This window comes from Vicugna pacos, chromosome 16, assembly GCF_048564905.1.
Source record: "Vicugna pacos chromosome 16, VicPac4, whole genome shotgun sequence".
Lineage (NCBI taxonomy): Eukaryota > Metazoa > Chordata > Mammalia > Artiodactyla > Camelidae > Vicugna > Vicugna pacos.
Genome location: NC_133002.1, coordinates 41,539,586 through 41,558,154, shown reverse-complemented (window position 1 = coordinate 41,558,154; position 18,569 = coordinate 41,539,586). Strand labels below are relative to the sequence as shown.

Genomic DNA, 18,569 nt, shown 5'->3' with positions numbered 1-18,569 from the left:
TCACGGGGCGGGACAGAGGGCCAAAGGGGCGGGGATACGGCGCGGGGCAGTGTGGGGCGGGGGCGGAAGGCCGCCCGGCCGCGGGTGCGTCTGTGTGTCAGCAGCCCGGCGGGCTCTCTCTCGGGACATGGCGGGCTGTGTGGCCCGGCGGGCCCTGACGGTGGGCAGTCGCTGGTGGTCCCGGTCGCTGGCCGGGGCCCGGGGGCCGAGGCTGTACTGTGCGGCGGGTGGAGCTGGGGCCTTCCCACCAGCGGCGACCACGATGACGCGGAGGCACCTCTCGTCCCGGTGAGGGACGGAGCGCGGGGGCCGGGCGGGAGCCCTGGGAAGTTGTTCCCAGCCAGCGAGTAGACCACGGGGCCGGGCTGCGTGAGGGTGATTGGAGTTCGACCCGGGAGAGGGTCCCGGCCGAGAGTCGACCTGCGTTGCCCGGGACGCGTGCCAAGAGCAGAGAAGGGAGCCCTGGGTTGTGCAGGGCTGGCTCTGAGGGGACACTGGTAACCCTCCCATGGAGAACCCTGCCTCTCCGAATGGGGGAATCCGAGCGCCGCTGTTAGTGGGCAGCCTTTTAATTAAGTCTCAGGGCTTTTGACTTGAACCCTCAGCCCATGACTGGGTCAAGGCCTCCCTCAGAAAGATGCTAGAAGTGGGAAACGGGACTCGAGTCTGGGCCCTGCGTGGGTCCCAAGTTTCAGTGTGACCTTGGGGATACACCTTTTATTTATGTAACTTGGGGAAGGGGGTTTGAGGCCATGGGGATGTTGTGAGTAGTGCCTCTAGGGATAGGACAGGCTGATCAGATTGGGGCTGGTGGATCAAGTGGGAGGAAGCATAACGTTCACATCTCCAAAACAGTAAGAAAGCATTGCTTTGAAGGCCCCCCTCGAAAAAGCAGCTCTGTCCAGCGAGGTCTCTGAGATAACTGACCTTTTAATGGCTGAGATTAGACACGGACCTTGGGGAGAAATGATAGCTATTTGCAGTTTAAGACCCCTGAGAAAACTGATGTAAATCTGAACAAAAACTAGTTTGGGAGAATACTACTAGGTGCAGTGCAGGGAGTACAGTAGGAAATCTAGGGATGATTAGCCCTTCAAGGGCAGGGTGAGGACTGCAGTTTAGAGGGGAGATGGACATGGAATCATATAACACAAAACAAGTATTTTTTATTTTGAGTACCCCTTATACACTAGGCTCTGAGAGGAAGCACAGGCTAATCAGACACAGGCATTGCTCCCATTGCTACCATTACAGTTTCTAGTGGAGATAAGACAGGGACATGAATAACTGAAATGCAAGGTGGAAAGGGCAGTTAAAATGCTGTGGTAAGTCAGGAAGGTGGGTCAAGGAAGAAAGGGAGGCAAGGGATACAATTAATTAAGCAGGGTCTGAGGGCATGATTTGAGGAATGCTGAGAATCAGAAGAAAGTGATCTGTGAACAGACAGATCTCATGGAAACCAAGGAGGCATCTCTAGCTGGACTTCAAAGGAGGAAAGGCAGAATCTCTGGAGTGGTGGTTTGGCAGGACCCTTACGTGGTTCAGCTGGCTTCACTGCCCTGACCCTTCTCTGCTACTGCCCTGGCCCCTCAGTATCCTGGAAGCTTTTTCAGATGCATTAGTAAATCCATTCCCTTCTCAGCTTTTCAGTTGCTTATTCTTTTCCTTCCTAATCAGAAACCGACCAGAGGGCAAAGTTTTGGAGACAGTTGGTGTGTTCGAGGTGCCAAAACAGAATGGAAAATATGAGACTGGACAAGTGAGTGCTGGTCTGGGTCATCTTTCACTTTTATGGTTTGTTCTGCTTCTGAAAAGGTCAGATTTGGTCACAGGCCTGAATGTTATGGTATTCTGCCTTGGTGTTTGGTGCCAGACCAGAATCACAAGGGTGGGGTTTATTTTATTTTTGTTTTTAAGATGGAGTTTCTGTTTTCCTGCATTTGAATGTATTTCCATGTGTCAGTCAGTTCTCTTTCCAAATTAGTGTGGACAGAGATGGTTTGGATTGTTATGAGGAGAGAGGCCAGTTGCTGAAGAGTCATCTAACATAGTGGTTGGTGGGAAGCTAGTGGAGGGAGCTTTCAGAAAAGCAAACCTGCTTTTTGATGCTTTATCATAGTTGCAGTGAAGTAAGATCTGGTGTGAGGCACTTTTTTCTGTATGAGCTCCACTGAGATAGATTTAGGCCTAACTTTTTTTTTTTGTATGTCTGCAATGGACTGAGCGTTATGCATTGGTGTTAAATCAGAAAGCAATACCTTCACGGAGTTGACAGTTTAGAAAGGAATTATAATATGCAAATGGTCAACAGCTGTACACTGTGCTAAGTGGAGGGGAGGTAAAGGAGGCTTCCTAGAGGCCTCAGCTATGGCCTAAAGGATGAGTAGAAGTCACCTAGTTGAAGAGGCGGTAAGAGTGTTCCATAGTTTGCCTAGGTGGATCGCAGAATTCAAGGGAAAGAGTAGCAAGACCTCGTGCTAGAGTTGCTAACACCTGTGCCACTTAGTGGTGTGGGCCCCACCTAGCTGGACCTGCTGGGCTGCAGACTCACTGAGGCCTCTCTTCCCTCCCAGCTTTTCCTTCACAGTGTTTTTGGCTACCGAGGTGTCGTCCTGTTTCCCTGGCAAGCCAGACTATACGACCGGGATGTGGCTTCTGCTGCTCCAGAAAAGTAAGTTTCCTCATCATTGTGCCACACATATCCTCAGGAGGAGACCTGCTTCATGGCAGACATACATAATTGGGGCCCCAGGGGTGAAGACAGCATCCTTCTGGGCCTTAGAAACAGTCCCAGGCCACTAATACCCATGGAGACAGAAGTGTTGCATGCCAGGGACAGTCTTAAGTCAGAGGATCCCTTTAGGTCTCCCCAGGATACTGTCCCGAGGGATTCACAATTTGCATTATAAGTACTCCAGAGGGCATTTGGGGGACTAGGCTTCTTGATTTCTTGATGTTCAGTTAGAATCTTTCCCTTAATCTTTTATTATCACTAGAGTACGTTAAAAAAGAAAAGGCCCAGCTCTGTTAAATAATCACAGACAGCCCCTGGGACATGAGGAGAATGGGGTGCTTTGGGTTTCAGGGACTGAGGCAGCAGTTTGATTTTCTCAACATGGCCTGTTTCTTGTAAAAGGCATCCAGAGAGTAAGATAAATGATGACCCTATGCCATAGGTCCTCCATACTCCATTGCTTACCCCTGACTGGGGAGCACCTGGCTGGGGTGTTGCTGAACAGGTACACAGCAGGTGCTAAGCCCCTTCAGTTCAGGCACCACTCTGTTTAGTGAGGAGGTGGTAGGGACCTGGGGCAAGCACTGCTTCTCTTTTCTCTGGGGGTGATCTTGGGCTGCTTCTCCTGCCCCATAGAGCAGAAAACCCTGCTGGCCATGGCTCTAAGGAGGTGAAAGGCAAAACCCACACTTACTATCAGGTGCTGATTGATGCCCGAGACTGTCCACATATAGTAAGTAAGCAAGATGGCTGTGCCTGGGGTTGTTTACCCTCTCCATGAGAAAGGCCTGAACCCCGATGGGGGCTAAGGGAAGGAGAGGGGTTAAACAGGCCTGGGTCAGCACTGGGCCCCAAGCCCTCACTACTGGATAGTGACCAAGAAAGTCTCTGACTCACTTCTTGCCTTAGTCTCAGAGATCTCAGACAGAAGCTGTGACTTTCTTGGCTAACCATGATGACAGCCGGGCCCTCTATGCCATCCCAGGTAAGTGGTGAGCATCTGAATGGTGCCTGTGGTGGTCGGTGTAGTGTGTCTTAGGGAGAGGATTTTGATGCCTTTCTGATGTCCTTTAATCTGCTGGGAGGGAGTAAAGATGCTGAGAGCAGTGGTGGTCATCCCAACCTGGGACAAGGCCAGGAATTGTGTTTCTTCTCAGCCCTGGTCCTGTCTCCTCCTACATGAGTTTCACTGTCCCTTTGCCTTTCTCTGCCAGGCCTGGACTATGTCAGCCATGAAGACATCCTCCCCTACACCTCCACTGATCAGGTTCCCATCCAGCATGAGCTCTTTGAAAGATTTCTTCTGTATGACCAGACAAAAGGTATCCTCTCTTATTAAGGGAAGCTGGAATAGGAGGGCCCTTTCTTCAAAGAGAGTATCACAGAAGCATTTTCAAAGCTCTGTTTCCACAACCTTATTCAAACTCCCATTAGACTTGTCAGATAGATGGCTATTATCTCCTCCTAACAGATACGGAAACAGGCTCAGGGATGATGAGAAGGGACTGAAGGTTGCGAGGTGGTGCGGAGCGAGGTCTGAAAATCAGGGCTCCTAACTCCTAGTCTGCTTCTCTTCCCCTGATGTCAGCCCCTCAGGGCTTATTCTTGGTAGGCAGCTCCCTGCCTTCTTCCAACCTGTGCTTGGCTCATGTTTGGGTGTCTTGTTTACCTGGGCCACCACTGGGAAGAGTTTTCTAGAAGGGGCAGTTGGAGAGTGGACTGGACTCTGGCCTGGACTAACTAGTCATCTCTTGTCCCAGCACCCCCTTTTGTGGCTCGAGAGACGCTACGGGCCTGGCAAGAGAAGAATCACCCCTGGCTGGAGCTCTCTGATGTCCACCGGGAAACCACTGAGAACATCCGTGTCACTGTCATCCCCTTCTACATGGGCATGAGGGTATGTGCCCAGCTTGGATACCTGCCCTCAGAGCTAGGCCCCAGGTTCTGTGTGGTATCCTCAGTGACTGCTGGCGTGGGTTCCAAATTTAAACCATGTCTGTGGTTCTGATTTCAAGTGCTGCATACATGGTTGGGGTTGAGCAGCCTCTTGGCGACAGCTGACACCAAGACCTAGAGTAGGGAAACCCTGGTCCTAGGAAGGAGTCCTCCTGGCTAACCCTTCCTTTTTCTCTTCAGACTCGAAGGGGCCATGTTTATGAAGAATATACACATGCTTATTTAAATCAGTGTAGGCCCATCTTTACACTTTTTATGCGTTAGTCAAACGTTCATTTAGCTATTTCTTGCTTGGTGGTAAGCTGGGTCCTGGAGATACAAATAAAAGTGGAACACCGTTCCTGCCTTCTGGGAGCTCATGGTAGCGGGGGAGACCAACATATAGCATGTCAAATATTATAATTAGCCTGGAGTATGGGAGGGCCAAGGAGGAGGACAGTGGCCTGGGCCAGCGGTGATGGGAGGTGGCAGCTGACAGGGAGGGTGGTAAAGGAAGAGCTCCAGGCTGGTTTCTGTTGGCGTCCAGCTCTGTTGGTGATCTCGATAGGATGAAGAGGAGGGAGGCCAGGGATGGACCCAAGGGAGACTGCCTCCCTGTGGGCTTGTTGGCCATAGTTCAGACATAGTTGAGCTTTGTTCTATCTTTGCAACGTTCCTAGAATACATCACTTCTTCGGAGAGATGTTTATGGGAAGAGACTTGGTCCCTGCCCTCTGGCACTGAAATTCTTTGTGTTTTTTCCCCAGGAGGCCCAGAATTCCCATGTCTACTGGGTGAGTGTCTTCCTTGGGAGGAGGGGAGCTCAGGAGGTGTGCCTACTTGGGCAGGTTGGGAGGTGGGGCTTGTGCAATGCAGATGCCTTTGTTGCCCTTTGCTCTCCTAGAATTCTGAGAGGGCTAGCCCAGGGTCTATTCCTTCTCAGATGTGAACTCTTTTCCCTACCCTCACAGTGGCGCTACTGTATCCGCTTGGAGAACCTTGACAGTGACGTGGTACAGCTCCGGGAGCGGCACTGGAGGATATTCAGTCTATCCGGCACCTTGGAGACAGTGCGAGGCCGAGGGGTGGTGGGCAGGGTGAGCATCTTTGGGCCAATAATGCCCAGTTTCTGGTCCTGCACAGCAGGCTTGGGAGCTTAGTGCATGGTTTCCTCCTCCTCTGTGGTTAGGGACAGAGGCTCAGTGTGTGAAAGCGTCAGGCTGTTTGGGGTGAGAAGCCTCATAACCACCCATTCACAGATGAAGAGACTGAGACTGTTAAATTTAACTAGCCCATGGTCCTATAGCTAATAGTGGCAGGGCCTGGATTTGAATCCAAGTGAATCTGACATCAAAGCTTGTGGTTGTAGGCATAGTGCTTTTTAAAAAATTTGAATTGGGTGCTCGCTTTGGCAACACATATCCTTAAAAAAAAAAATGAAAAAACAAAACTGAATTGGAATGCCTTCAGGCGGCGCATGCACTCCCCACCACTCCTGGTTGTCCTTCCTCTGCCTCTTTATATGCGTACATCCTTTGCTGGTCCTTGAAGAGATCTGATTTTGCAATTCGTTTGCTACGCCACCGTCTCTTGAGAAATAAAGTCACGAGAAGGGGCCACATTCAACAAGCATTTATCGATGTTTGCAGGGACTTGGGGAAGCTGGGTGGGATAGTAAAAATAGGGCTTTGGAGTTAGTCTGGTTTCAAATGCCAGCTATGTTGTTTACTCGCTGCATAATTTTGGGCAAGTTATTTAACCAAAATCTCAGTTTCTTACCGCTAAAATGGGGATAACACCCATTATCTTATGATTATCACAAGACTTAAGTCAGCAGGAGTTTGCAGAACACCACATGGTGCCTGGCACTCAGGTACTCAGTGAACAGACGCTGGAAGAGGTATTTACAGAGTAGGCCCTAGTTACCTCAGACATTCAATCTGAGATTATCTTTCCCAAGGTCAGAATAAAAGGACCAGGTCAATGGCTGTGCTGTGGGAGGAGGTACTGGTCGAGTTATGGTGGGAGGCATGGGGGGGCATCCAGTCCTGACTGGCAGTCAGCATGGGGCCCCAGGGTACAGGGAGCTTGTCTGGCCTGACCTCTTTTGCCTGAACCCTCACAGGAACCAGTGTTATCAAAGGAGCAGCCTGCATTCCAGTATAGCAGCCATGTCTCCCTGCAAGCTTCCAGTGGGCACATGTGGTGAGTGAGCATGTGTTGGGGCGGGGGCAGCTCAACTTCACGGAGACTGCAGGTCAAAGTGAGAGGTTATAGCTGACAGTTAACTCTGGGACTCTGAAGTCCTGAGGTGGAGCCTTATCTCCTGTTCATTGTTGTGTGGGTGTCATCTGATTTTTTATGACTGTCTGTTTCCTACTTCCCTGTGGTTTTGTGGACTAAGGACTTACATCAGAGAGGTCTGGTGACTATTTTTTTTTTTAAGAATGTACTTTATTTATTTATTTACTTTAATGGAGGTACTGGGGATTGACCCCAGGACCTTGTGCATGCTAAGTGTACACTCTACCACTGCACTATATCCCCACCCCCTGAAGTCTGGTGACTCTGATGCTGTACTGAGTTGCCCATGTAGTTGGTTTTTTGCCCTGCTGTTTCACTCCTTAACCTGAAAGTGTAGTTGGGTAGCTTATGCCTTATGCATCTAAGGACCAGTATCAGGACAGCTGTGTTTCTTATTTTCATATAGGGCCAGAATGGGCTCTCCAGACCTCAGGAGGGCCTTAGCCCTCATTCCCTCTAAACCAGCTTTTCTCTGACCTACAGGGGCACGTTCCGCTTCGAGAGGCCTGATGGTTCCCACTTTGATGTCCGGATCCCGCCTTTCTCCCTCGAAAGCAATAAAGATGAAAAGACACCACCTTCAGGCCTTCACTGGTAGGCCAGCTGAGGTCCTGAGTACCCAGCCTCAGCCCCTGAAGAACACCCCACGATTGCTGCAGAACTCTCTCCATCGTGGGCCACAGTGGGTCTCTTAATCCTTTGCGCCATTTGATTGTGGGGTTCTTGTTTTGGCGGGTGGAGTGTAACTGTTCTCTCCAGAAGACCCATGTAGGACTCCTCCAAGGCTGGCCTCCCCCATAAGCCCTGCCTGTGCTGTGTTCCAGTAAACCCTTCCATCAGGAACTCTGTGTTCAGCTGCCCAGGCCTGGAGGAGTTTCCTAGCCTGTCACACAAATTGTTTAGAATGTGAGGTTTGGTCAATAAACCAGTGCACGCTTGGCCATCCTCGCCATTTCTGCCCCCGGGGTCTCAGGCTCCCTTTTTGACCCGGCAGGGGCCCTTTGTTGCTTTCCTTACTGCCCTCCCAGGAAGCTGCCCCTTCTACTAGGTTGTTTCCTTCTTGAGATTGGGGGTCGGCTGACGTCTCCCAGGTCACCGTGCCTCTTAGCCAGTGGAATGGGGGCTGGACTGGATTCTTGTTCTTTTCTTTACCCTCTGCCAAGTGCAGAGCAGGAGGCCAGCATCAAGGTCAAAGGAGTGGCTTAGCTCTTAGTGCTGGCCAACTGTTGGCATCTCTGGCCTCCCTGGGCCTGGGAGAGGAGTGAGGCAAGCCTGTTGGGTTTCCCGGAGCAATGGGCTTGCCAGCTGTGGGCTCAAGTCTCAAGCCTCCAAGATCACAAATGCAGAAACTCAGCCAAGGAGCTTTGGTATGGACGGTGACCAAGCCAAGCTACTTTCTGAGCTTCTCACAGATCTCCAAGAGCCAGAGATAAAATGTGTTGCATTTTTGCCGATTCTTAGGATCCCTGCACACTACTGTAGTCATTGTTAAAGAGGTCATTTTGAATTAATATTAAATCTCAGTTCCAGTCCTTATTAATGTTGTCCTTAATCCTCCACCAGGGGGAGCCTGGGATGCAGGGCAACTGATTGCAATGGAACATGGGACCCAGCGAGAACATAATGAAGTCAGGTGATGAACTGAAATACAAGAATTACATCCAAGGCAGCAAGCTGACAAAGATGTACTCACTGTAAGCACGGCTCTGTACTACTGCAGTGTAACACAATTTTATTAGAAATTAGTGTTTGTTTTCATCACCTATACTGAGCAACAAAGAATCGTAGTTACATGATAAAGAAGGAAGTTCTTTCATACCGGGACCTGTGCTGTCTTTCAGGCAGACCTCGGTGGGGTAACAGATTGATTAGAACCTAATACTGGTCCCTGTGGTTAACAGCAGGCTTCCAGTTTTCTCAGAAACTGACAAGAATGTTTGACCTTTATCCACACCTTTTGTTTACACTCCCTTTGGCTGCTCGGAGTTGAAAAATTCAAAACAGCCAAGAGCTGCTTTCTGAATGGGGCTGGGAAACTCAAAGAAAATCCCCAAACCTTTACACCACAGTCTGATTTAAAAAGCTAAGATTATTTCAGTGAGTTCAGTGTTAGTATTTTAAGACCAAGGAGATATTTTCAGTTGGAGGAGATAAGTGCCCAAGTCCCAGACTCTTGTGCTTTCTCAGGAAGAAAAGACTGCTTGCCACTGACACAGCTGAGGATCTGAATGTGAGAGCAGGAAAGAGAGGCCACGGGGCTGGGGAGGTCAGAGGACAAGCATTAAAATACCTCAGTGGGGAGCTGGGACTTTTGAGTATTAAAAGGCTTCAGGAAGGCAGCTGAAGAAACAGGCCAGTGGCCTCAGGCAGAAGCATTCCAGTCACTGTGGGAAAGCCACAAAGCCAGAGCCGGAATCTGGCCGAAGAAATGGATTTGTCTTCATTTTGTTACTCCAGTGAGGGCTGGAAGAACTGTTTGTAGCTGATCACTAAGGTGCCCCATCTGAAAGTCTTTATACATTCAAGACTGTGACAAGTGTAAAATGCCTGATTAGAGTCACTTCCTTCCCCACCCCCCATCATGTCATTTCAGGTCCTTGTGAGTGTCTGCTAACCCTGGCCTGGCATTTGCCCATAGGCTCTGTGGGGTCAGCCATGAGCAGCCACTTAGCTATAGTAAGAGTAGTCAAGAGACATGAACTTGATAACCTATGTCCCTTCCTGACTGGGTACTGCTAAGTGGCTATGCTGCTTTGTTAGGCTGGTTGAACAGCTTCCCTAGCAGCATTCCTTTGGAAAAGAATTTGGATAAGCAGCCTCCCAAGGGCCAAGCCAAACAGAAGGGAATGAAAACCAAAGCCCTGAAGAGGATCTTGCACCCTTGCCCAAGAGCTGGTGCTTGGCATCTCCAAAAGAAAGCAAGCAAGCTTTCAAGGTGCTGAGGCTACTCACATCATCCTGTGTTCAGGGACTCACCACTGGACAGAACCACCGTCTCCAGCCAGGACACAAAACCAGTAGCATGGGTGGGAGGCAGGGTGTGTGTGTGGTGAAGCACAGCCGCCTCTACACAGGGCTGCCAGTAATGCGGGACTCTGCGTTTGCTGCCGCTACCTGACAGGCCTGCAGGGCCCAGTGCCTGTGGGCTCCACAGCCTCCCTGCTGCGGCTCTCGCTCCTGGCTGCAAGCAGCTCCTGGCCCCTGTGATGGCTCTTTGGCTTTACAGTAAGTGAAGACAGCATGCCTCGGAGCCAAGGGCAAGTGAATCAAAGAGAACAATCATGTTAGACCTTAGAGATCAGTATGTGAGGGTAAAATGTCCTTTCTCAAAGGGGTGTTATTAGGACCACAGGTCCTAACTTACACATCCTTTCCCCTCTGTGCTCTCTGTGCTGGCTGCTTGGCCGGTTTGGCAAAGCCAAAGCTGGTTAGTTTTTTTTTTTTTTCAATTATTGCTTCTTTCCCCTCCCTCAGATTGATTCTGCAGGGAAGAGGGGATTAGGATCAGAAAAAGATGACATGGGTCAGGGCAGAATACAAATCTCCTGAATAAAAGTACAAAGTGCTTTAAAGAAATAGATCCCAAAGGCATCAAAAGGGCCAAGGGTTCTGCTTTACTCAGGGTCCTGGAACCCTGGAGGGGTAGCAGAAATACCAAGTCCCCTCATTATTAGACTTAAAACTAGTCACTTCCTAGATTACTTTTTTAAAACCAAACTCATCAAGCCTATGCTTAAACACCTTAGGAAAAAAGGAGCTCCGTTTTCCTTAAATTGGGCCCCCACAGCACCAGAAGCCACCTTCCCCAGAGTGAACCCATTCCCCATGGGCCTCCACTGAGGCCTGAAGTAGCCCCTCAGTAGAGCAAAGGGACACTCAGCAAACGGCCAAGGGGATTGCTCTTGGCAGGGAGGTGGGCAGGGCAGTCCACTCAGCCCAGGGCAGCAGTGGCTCCCTGTGGCAGGAAGGGAGATGCTGAGCAAAGGGGCCAGGGCTCAGTCCTCCTGAAGTGCTGGGGGAGCAGAGCAAAGAAGCATGATCCCTCCCCTGCTCAGAACCTCTGACCTCCCAGGCAGGGCCTGTCATGCCTCTGGGTGCTGGAGCAGAGACCGAGCCAGCAGCAGCGTGGGGTGGCCAATCGGGCGGGGCTCCACAGGAGGGGAGACAGGGCATCCCGTGCCCTGACTCCCGGAGGGTCTTGTCAGTCGCGATGGGCAGACTGGTGGCTGAGCTGCCGGTCATCATAAGTGCTGTAGCGCTTGACATGGATGCGGCGGACCCGGTCCCGTAGTTCAAAGGTCTCCTCGTCTTCACTGGGCGAAGCCTGGCTGCGGCTCCGGCTTGTGGCCTCCAACAAGGAGTTGTCAGGGACTCTGGGGGTCTCATAGAGTAGGACGTTGAGTGTTTCCTCATAGATACGGGCCTCTGGGAATTCCACCTGGGGAGGGGGATTGAGAGGAGCGAGTGGGGTTTCATCCCAAAGAGGGAGCAGCATGTCATGGCCTTCAGCCCTGGTGGACTCCATAAGGCCTCCAGAACTCTCTCAAGAGACACGGCTGTCTGTCTCTTGAGGGAGGACAGGGATCTCCCTCTGAAGGAGGTATGAGGAGATGTACTCTACAGACAGAAGGATGCAGAAGATTAGCATCCCTCCCTTGCCCCACCCAATCCCAGGCCAGTGGGATTGTGTAGAGGTTATGGCCTTGGCTCTGTGGTTGGGCCTAGGTATAAATTCAGCTCCACCACTTACTAGCTGTGGGGCTTTAGGCTTAACCGTGCTGTGCCTCAGTTTCCACATGTCAATATCTGCCTCAGAGTTATTGTGAACATTACATGAAAGACATAAAATGCTTAGCAGAGAGCCTGACACACAGTAAACAAACCAGCAAATACATAAATAAAAGCTTGGCTGTTTTGAGCCCTTCACATGCACACATTTCTCCCCCAGATGAGCTGCCCTCCCACCCCAGCAAAGCTCTGCTGTCTCTGAAACACGTTCATGGGGTGGGGGTGGGGAGGTAGCTATTCTCGAGGGAGGTACCACCTGCTTGCAGTCTAGGGACGGAGTTAGCTGGTTTTGTGTTAACTGTCTCCTATCAAATCCCTCACATGCGCCTGACGCCGTGTGGTTACTGCAGAGGCTAAGCTGACTGACCCGAAACGCTCAACCAACGGGGGCCAGAGAGGAGATCTGAACAGCTATTTCTACTGCCCTGCCGTGCACTGCCTCTCCTGAGAACTGTCTCATTTTCATAGCAGCTCTTTTAAATTCATACTATCATTCCTGAGTTTTCAAATGAGGAAATAGAAGCTCAGACGGTTTAAAGGGCTTATCTAAAGTCAGAAAACTGATAAACGGCAGGGCCAGAATTCAAACATGAATTGGGCCAACTCCAAAGACCTGGTCCTTCCCTGCTGGTCAAAAGCTCCACCTCTCAGCTGACCAGAGCAGAGTTGTGTGCCATTCCCTAAACCTCTTTTATTAGCTTTGGTCCATGATCAGTACCTCACAGTGAGTTTGGGAAAGACGGCAAAATGTCACTTGGGGCCACCCCACCCATGCAGACAGAAGCCCCTTACCTTGGTCTGCTTCTTCTCCGTGGCGTACACGATGGAGGTGCAGCACACCTCTGCCAGCTTCCGACCCTGGCCATAGAAGGACCAGCAGCAGATCTCATCGCCGATGACGTCCTTGATGAAGAGCACTCGGCCGTTGAAGCGCAGGGAGAGCTTGTCGAACAGCTCGATGTTTTTCAGCAGGTGGTCATCAGAGTTGCTGAAAAACCGGTAAGGGCCCTCGGGCCTGGGTCCCAGCACAAGAGCAGGTGCTAGCTAGGCCCTCCTCTCCCCACCTCTCCCCTGTCATGCTTATGAGATAAGGAAAAGTCAAGATGCCAGAGGGACAGGGAGAGAAAGAGTCACAGGGCACCCTTTGGGTTTGGGGGCCTGCAAGGAAAAGGAGGTGGTTGGTTTTAAGTTAAAGTAGAGAAAACTGGGGGAGGGAGGTCTCCTCTCATCAGGCCCAGAAGGAAGGAGGTCACTGCCATCTCAGCAGAAGGACCCCTGCCCTTGCTGTGGGGGTGGCACTGGCAACATGCCTACCCACGAGGAGTCACTGAGAGGGTCTGGGTCTCCAAGCCTGCAGCCTCCTGCATATACCTAACTGGTCTGTTGAGAGGATACAGGGGGACAGGGGGACACTGGCCCAGCAGTGAAGTACAAAGGCCATCTTAGGAGGAGTCCCAGCCCCTTGGCTTCCCAGCCTTCCTCCACTCTGTAAGAGAATGCTGGGAAAACACCTGGCCTGCTGCCCGACATGACACATGTTAACAGAGTATTACATGTTCAGTCTCATCTATGTCCCAGCCAGGGCCCTGAATCGAGTTCCAAATGCCGTGGCTCTGATTTCCCTTCAAATCTCTGTCTCCTCCAGAGACCCAGACCCATGCTAACTGTGGTCAGCTGCCCACCTTCTGTCTGCTCGCCCCTTTCGGCTGCTTCTGCAGTCCTTCCCCAGGCAGTGCACCCCACCCCATCGCCAGGACACCTCCCTACCTGGTGTAAGAATACTTGTTGTTGCTTCTGTTGTACAGCAGCTTCACCACAGGCTGTGAGGGAGAGAGCATGAGGGCCAGGCAGGGGCCTGAGACCCGCAGCCCGCAGCCCACAGCCCTCTGAGATCCCTCAGAGGTCCCAATACCTTGGTGGAGGATTCAATGAGCCTCTCCTCTTCCTTCAGGGATGTGATGATGGGGATGTTGCACACAGGGTGGTAAGAGTCCTTCTTGTCCTGGGACACACACAGCCGAGAAGCTTTTTTGAAATCTTCTGTTTGCCAGGCTTAGCTGGGCTTTCCCCAGAAGCTGTCAGAGCCCCTCTGCACGGCCACCTCATGCTTGTTGAGGAGGCATCAGAGATCAGGAGGCCCCTGGCAACAGACACTTCCAGCTGGCACGCAGACCCCTATTTCCAGAAAACCTACAATCCAGATACCTAGGTATATAAACAAGAAGCTGGGCCTAGTCACACTGCCTGAGTCTGTCACCGAACAAACTGACTGGCTGCCAGCTTGCTCAGCCTGGGCGACACCTGGTGTGTCTAACTACGTCTGAACTCATCAATCATCCCTGCCACGCACCCTTCCATGACTGGACCATTCTGTCCTCGAAGGAGGGGGCCCATCCCGACCTCATCAACTTGCCCCAACTCCGCCTCCATACCTGCAGGGCAGTCTGGCACATGTTCACCAGCCCCTGAATGAGGTAATATTTTGCTTCAGCCATCAGTTCCTTGATTTCTTGCCGGTTCTGAGGGAGGATGATGGTGTCATCTCGAAGGTAATTCAAAATGGTGCCGAAGTGCTTTCCACATCGGTCTATGAGGATCCAGCCTAGGGATTCAGACGGGCCCCAGAGGGTTACTGTTTGCCTCCAGGTATGTCAGAGCAGGCCACAGGCAAAGGCCACCTGACGAGCCTGGTGGCAGGTGCTAAGAAGCACAGGAGCGTAAGGCCCACAGCATAGGAACAGATGTGGGAACAGAACCTCTAGCTCCCTTTTTACCCCTCCTCCCTGAAACCAAGAACATACTGTGGGAGACCCAGGCCCTCCAGGCTCTGTGGAGGCCCACAGAGATGTAAGCTCAAGAGCCCACAGGCCAGCTTCCTGGCAACAGAAACCACCAGGCCCTGCTTGCCTTCTGCCCACTGCCTGGTCACTATTGGTTCTAGTGAATATTTTTAAAGTATGCATCTTCTCCCTGGAAAACGTGTAAACACACAACATTCTATACGCAATTTCAGAGAATTCTGAAGCTCTACTAAGAACTCCAGGGGAAGGAGTCTTACACTAGGTGAACAGGAAAAATGGGCCTAGACCTGCCAGGCTTAAGCCCTGCCCTGAAGTCATTTCCTCAGGAGCCCCTCCTTCCCTCCCCAGCCCGCCTCACAAGTCCCAGTGCCTCACCTTCTTTGTCAGTCAGCACCTCCATGCGCCCACTGAACATGGCCTTGAGCATGGTGTCGTGCCGGGTTAGTGCCCGCACGGTGGTGTAGTACAGGGAACCACCCACGTTGAGCTGGACGTATTTGTTGCCCAGGCCTCCTCCCTTGAAGCCGCTTAGCTTGGGCTTGGCCCCTGAGGTTGGACACAGACAGGTATCCCCCGACATCTCCCGCTGCAGGTAGATCACCACACGGCAGGAGGTCGGCTTGGAAGGCTCCACCGTGGTGGAAGGGTCACAAGCGAGCGGCCAGTGGAGGCCAGAGCCTCATGCTCTCAGCGCTGTGAGCGGGAGATGGGAGAGAAGATAGGAGTCAGTGGAGGAGAGCCCTCAGCCAGGAGTGGGGAGGAAGAAAAAGACATTCCTGCCATGATATTCTTCATGGTACCAGGAACCAGGCCCGGGAGCACAGTCTCCCAGAACCTGGTGCTGGTCACCTCATCAGCCTTCCTGAGACTCAGCTGAGCTCTGGGTGGCAAGGCAAGCAAACCCTTAGAACTAGTCAGAGACAGCTCCAGGAACAGACTGGGCAGAGCAGAAGTCCTTATCCCGGGGAGCCACCAGTCAGCTTCCAGTTATTTTCTTCTCAAGGTTCCCAGGATCCAAGGCTTCCAGCCAAAAAGCCTACTGGGAATCCAGCCAGCCTAGGAGTTTCCCAGGAGTCCGAGGGACAGGATGCACTTCCTTTCTAATGATTCCAGGCTCAGGAGCAGCCTGCGCCAGTGCTTCCTTTGAACACCACCCAGAGTCTGGCTTCAGGAAGGCAAGTAAGAGCAGCCTCAGATGAGCATGGACTGAGCCAGGCTGGAGGGAGCCAGCCAGCATGCCCGGCAGAGGTTACCTTGGCTCCAGTCGGGGTTTCCTGACCTTACCCTGTTTTTGCATCATCCCTGTCCCAAGATCCTGAAATTGTCACCATTTTCAGGATAGAACAACTACAGGATGGCTATTTTTGCTCCTTTTTCCTGAGAGGGGGCCCAGCCTATCTCTTCCTTTCTTCCTGCCCAACAAGAATGGGGAGATAGGATTAGAAAAGACCAGATGATAAATCTAAAAACAATTAAGTGATTTGGAAACTGAAACACTAACAGGAGTTCATAGAAGGGAGGCGTGAGGAAAGCAAAAGAGGGCAAAGCCAGGTCACCTCTTGTGATCTAGATTCTACATATGTTTTGGTTTTCTTAAGAATCACTAAAATCATTCATTGAAAGAAAAAAATAGCAAACATTCTTTCCATGTTTATTATGTTCCAGGTACTATTCTAGGCACTTAAAACATCTCAGCTCATTTAATTCATTCGGCAATAAAACAATATTGAGTGCCTAGCAGGTTAAGCAGTAGGGACAGATATGAAAAGATATTGTCCTTGCCTTCAAGGAGTTCAAAGAAGCATGATAATGTTAACAAGAATAAAAATAGTAACAGTTAGCATTTACTTGGCCCCTGCTTTGTGCCAGGTGCTGGGGATACAGAAGAGAACAAACAAGTCACAGCCTCGAGGAGCTTATGTTCTAGTGGGAAGACAGCCAGCCAACAAGAAAATGAACAAATAAGCAGGCAATTCCAGAAGGTGAGAAATGTAATAAAGATGATAAAACAGAGATAAGAGGCACTAATTTGGATGGGGAGCTGGGGAAAGCCTCTTTGGGAAGGTGATATTCCAGCTGAGGTCTGAAAGAGCATTCCAGATAGACGGAAGAGTAAGTGCAAAGTTCCTCAGTCAGACACAAGTTTTAGGAACAGAAATAAGGCCAAGGTGGCTGGTGCATAGAAAGAAAGGGGAAGTTGGCTGGATGTAAAGTCAGGGAAAGCAGGGGCTGAATCATATTGAAGACTTTGGATTTTATACTAATTGTAAGAGTAATGGATTGTAGGGTTTGAACAGTGGAGTGATATGATCCGAGTTTACTCCGGCTGCTTTGTAGAGAATGGATTGTAAGGTTGCAGGAGAGCAAGTGGGAAGACCAGAGGAAGCAGTAGTCTAGGCAAGAAATGATGAAGGCTTGGACTACAGTGGTGGTTAATACAGAAAAAAAAGTGGAATGGCATCATTTCATCATCACACACGCAGACATTTACATCATCTCTAAGTGCACTGGTTTTCCCACGTTTACTGCTCGACTCTCCAAACAGTCCTCAGCACAATGCTATGCACATTTACAAGTATTTAATGTTAAAAATAAAGTATTTAATATGTCAGTCTGTTAGACTGAAATCCCTGCAAAGATTTAAGTAGGTCCTTGGGAAGAATGTCCAAGGAAGGGCCAGGGCAGGTGCTGTATGAAATACTGAATTCCTTTGGTGGTTGTCCAATGTGGGTAAGATGAGCCCCCACCAGCAGACTGCCCATTCAGTAAGTAAACTCGAATGGCATGAGATCATCTTACCTTCCTTTGCCCACCCCAAAGGAATAAATCCACCCCTTAAGAGGTTTTAACAAGTTCCCTATGTATTTTGTGTTTGACCCCAATTTCCCCAGGATCAAAGAAAGCACACATATGTATTCCACCAAAGCAAAGGAGCTCAAAGACTCTGTGGGCTACTAACAGGAAGGCAAGTCCAAGCTAATCTATTCCTTTTCTACAAAGCAATTGCTTTGAGCCCCTGGATGACGTCAGCTCAGATTCTGCCCGCTCAGATTCCGCCCAGGCCAATGGATTCCAGGAATCCTGTGGCAGGTGACGCCCCAGAAAGTAATTTCAGTGAGAATGAAGTTTCCACTGAGAGCCTCAGTGCTTTTCCTTCCGGACTTTGTGTGTGGATATTTGGGGATGCTAGGGGGCATATCCTTGTCTCGTTCGGCGAAGCTAATGGGAATCCAAGCCGAATAAAGGGCAAACAACCATGGCGGTGTTATAAGGTGGGGTCCTAGGGAAAAAAGGTCCCAGGAATCCGTCACACTGGGGATGGGGAGGGCGGGAAGCGAGGAGGAGGAGCCGATCTTGGCTAGAGAGGGCGGATCTAGCAGAAATCCAAGGTGTAAATCTTGTGCTTCATCCAAAGGGTCTGGGGAAATTTAGAGACCCAACCTTTCTGTGGCCAGGGTAGAGTCTTCCCCAGCCCCTACACCACCTCACCACCGAGAAACCGAGACCGGCTCTAACACCCACCCCAAGGGGAGGATCTGAGCTCTCCACCTCCCTTCGCCGTCCCACGCCTTTTCCCCGAGACCGGATGGGGCTCTTTGCTCAGCCCGGGACCCGTCCATCCCTTCCCCTAGGGCACGGGCAGGCTCAGCTCTCACCCTCCCCGGTGGCGCCTCGTCTCAGCTGGGCTGCAAGTCGACACCGTGCCGCCCCTAGACTGTGGCCGCCTGCCTGCCAGCAATCCCAGGCGTAAACTCGCATCCTCCACCCACAGACCCTGCCCGCAGCCGGCCGGAGCCTGAGACTATAAGGCGGGGCAGTCCTAGCACCCAATCAGGCAGCAGGGAGGAGCCCCTGAGAGTATGTTGCGGTGATCGCACAGGTACTTCCGTCAGCCTTTCCGGGGCAAAGGCTTCTGGGTCTTGTAGGCAACCGTCCCTCCTCTCAGGCCTCTGTTTCCCAGCAGGCTCTGCGAGCTGGGCGGTGGTAAGTGCTTCCGGCGTCAGGAA

At 51.2% G+C, this 18,569-nt stretch overlaps 2 protein-coding genes across 2 annotated transcripts; one reads left to right on the top strand and one right to left on the bottom strand.

Annotated features, from left to right (window-relative positions):
• Nucleotides 1–37: 37 nt before the first annotated feature.
• On the top strand, nucleotides 38–8,509 carry POLDIP2 (DNA polymerase delta interacting protein 2). The gene is made up of 11 exons (XM_006220486.4): nucleotides 38–288; nucleotides 1,678–1,759; nucleotides 2,574–2,671; nucleotides 3,371–3,467; nucleotides 3,644–3,719; nucleotides 3,949–4,056; nucleotides 4,495–4,631; nucleotides 5,437–5,463; nucleotides 5,641–5,766; nucleotides 6,795–6,874; nucleotides 7,457–8,509. Exons 1-11 carry the CDS (start codon nucleotides 128–130, stop codon nucleotides 7,569–7,571), a joined length of 1,107 nt encoding a protein of 368 aa, XP_006220548.3. The 5' UTR covers nucleotides 38–127; the 3' UTR covers nucleotides 7,572–8,509.
• A 179-nt stretch (nucleotides 8,510–8,688) lies between these two features.
• Nucleotides 8,689–18,432, bottom strand: TNFAIP1 (TNF alpha induced protein 1). Its single transcript, XM_006211965.4, has 7 exons — nucleotides 18,219–18,432; nucleotides 14,938–15,255; nucleotides 14,194–14,363; nucleotides 13,674–13,763; nucleotides 13,529–13,581; nucleotides 12,554–12,749; nucleotides 8,689–11,411 (listed from the first exon to the last, which is right to left on the bottom strand). The coding sequence occupies exons 2-7, from the start codon at nucleotides 15,140–15,142 to the stop codon at nucleotides 11,175–11,177; spliced, it is 951 nt and encodes a 316-aa protein (XP_006212027.1). The 5' UTR covers nucleotides 15,143–15,255; nucleotides 18,219–18,432; the 3' UTR covers nucleotides 8,689–11,174.
• Nucleotides 18,433–18,569: the final 137 nt, after the last annotated feature.

Coding starts and splice junctions, on each gene's coding strand:
- TNFAIP1 (XM_006211965.4), bottom strand. CDS start 15,142: ATGTCGGGGGATACCTGTCTGTGTCCAACCTCAGGGGCCAAGCCCAAG. Junction 14,364..14,937: donor GGTGCTGACTGACAAAGAAG/GTGAGGCACTGG, acceptor CTGAATCCCTAG/GCTGGATCCTCATAGACCGA. Junction 11,412..12,553: donor CGGAGAAGAAGCAGACCAAG/GTAAGGGGCTTC, acceptor CCCCCTCCCCAG/GTGGAATTCCCAGAGGCCCG.
- POLDIP2 (XM_006220486.4), top strand. CDS start 128: ATGGCGGGCTGTGTGGCCCGGCGGGCCCTGACGGTGGGCAGTCGCTGG. Junction 3,468..3,643: donor CCCGAGACTGTCCACATATA/GTAAGTAAGCAA, acceptor TTCTTGCCTTAG/TCTCAGAGATCTCAGACAGA. Junction 6,875..7,456: donor GCTTCCAGTGGGCACATGTG/GTGAGTGAGCAT, acceptor TCTGACCTACAG/GGGCACGTTCCGCTTCGAGA.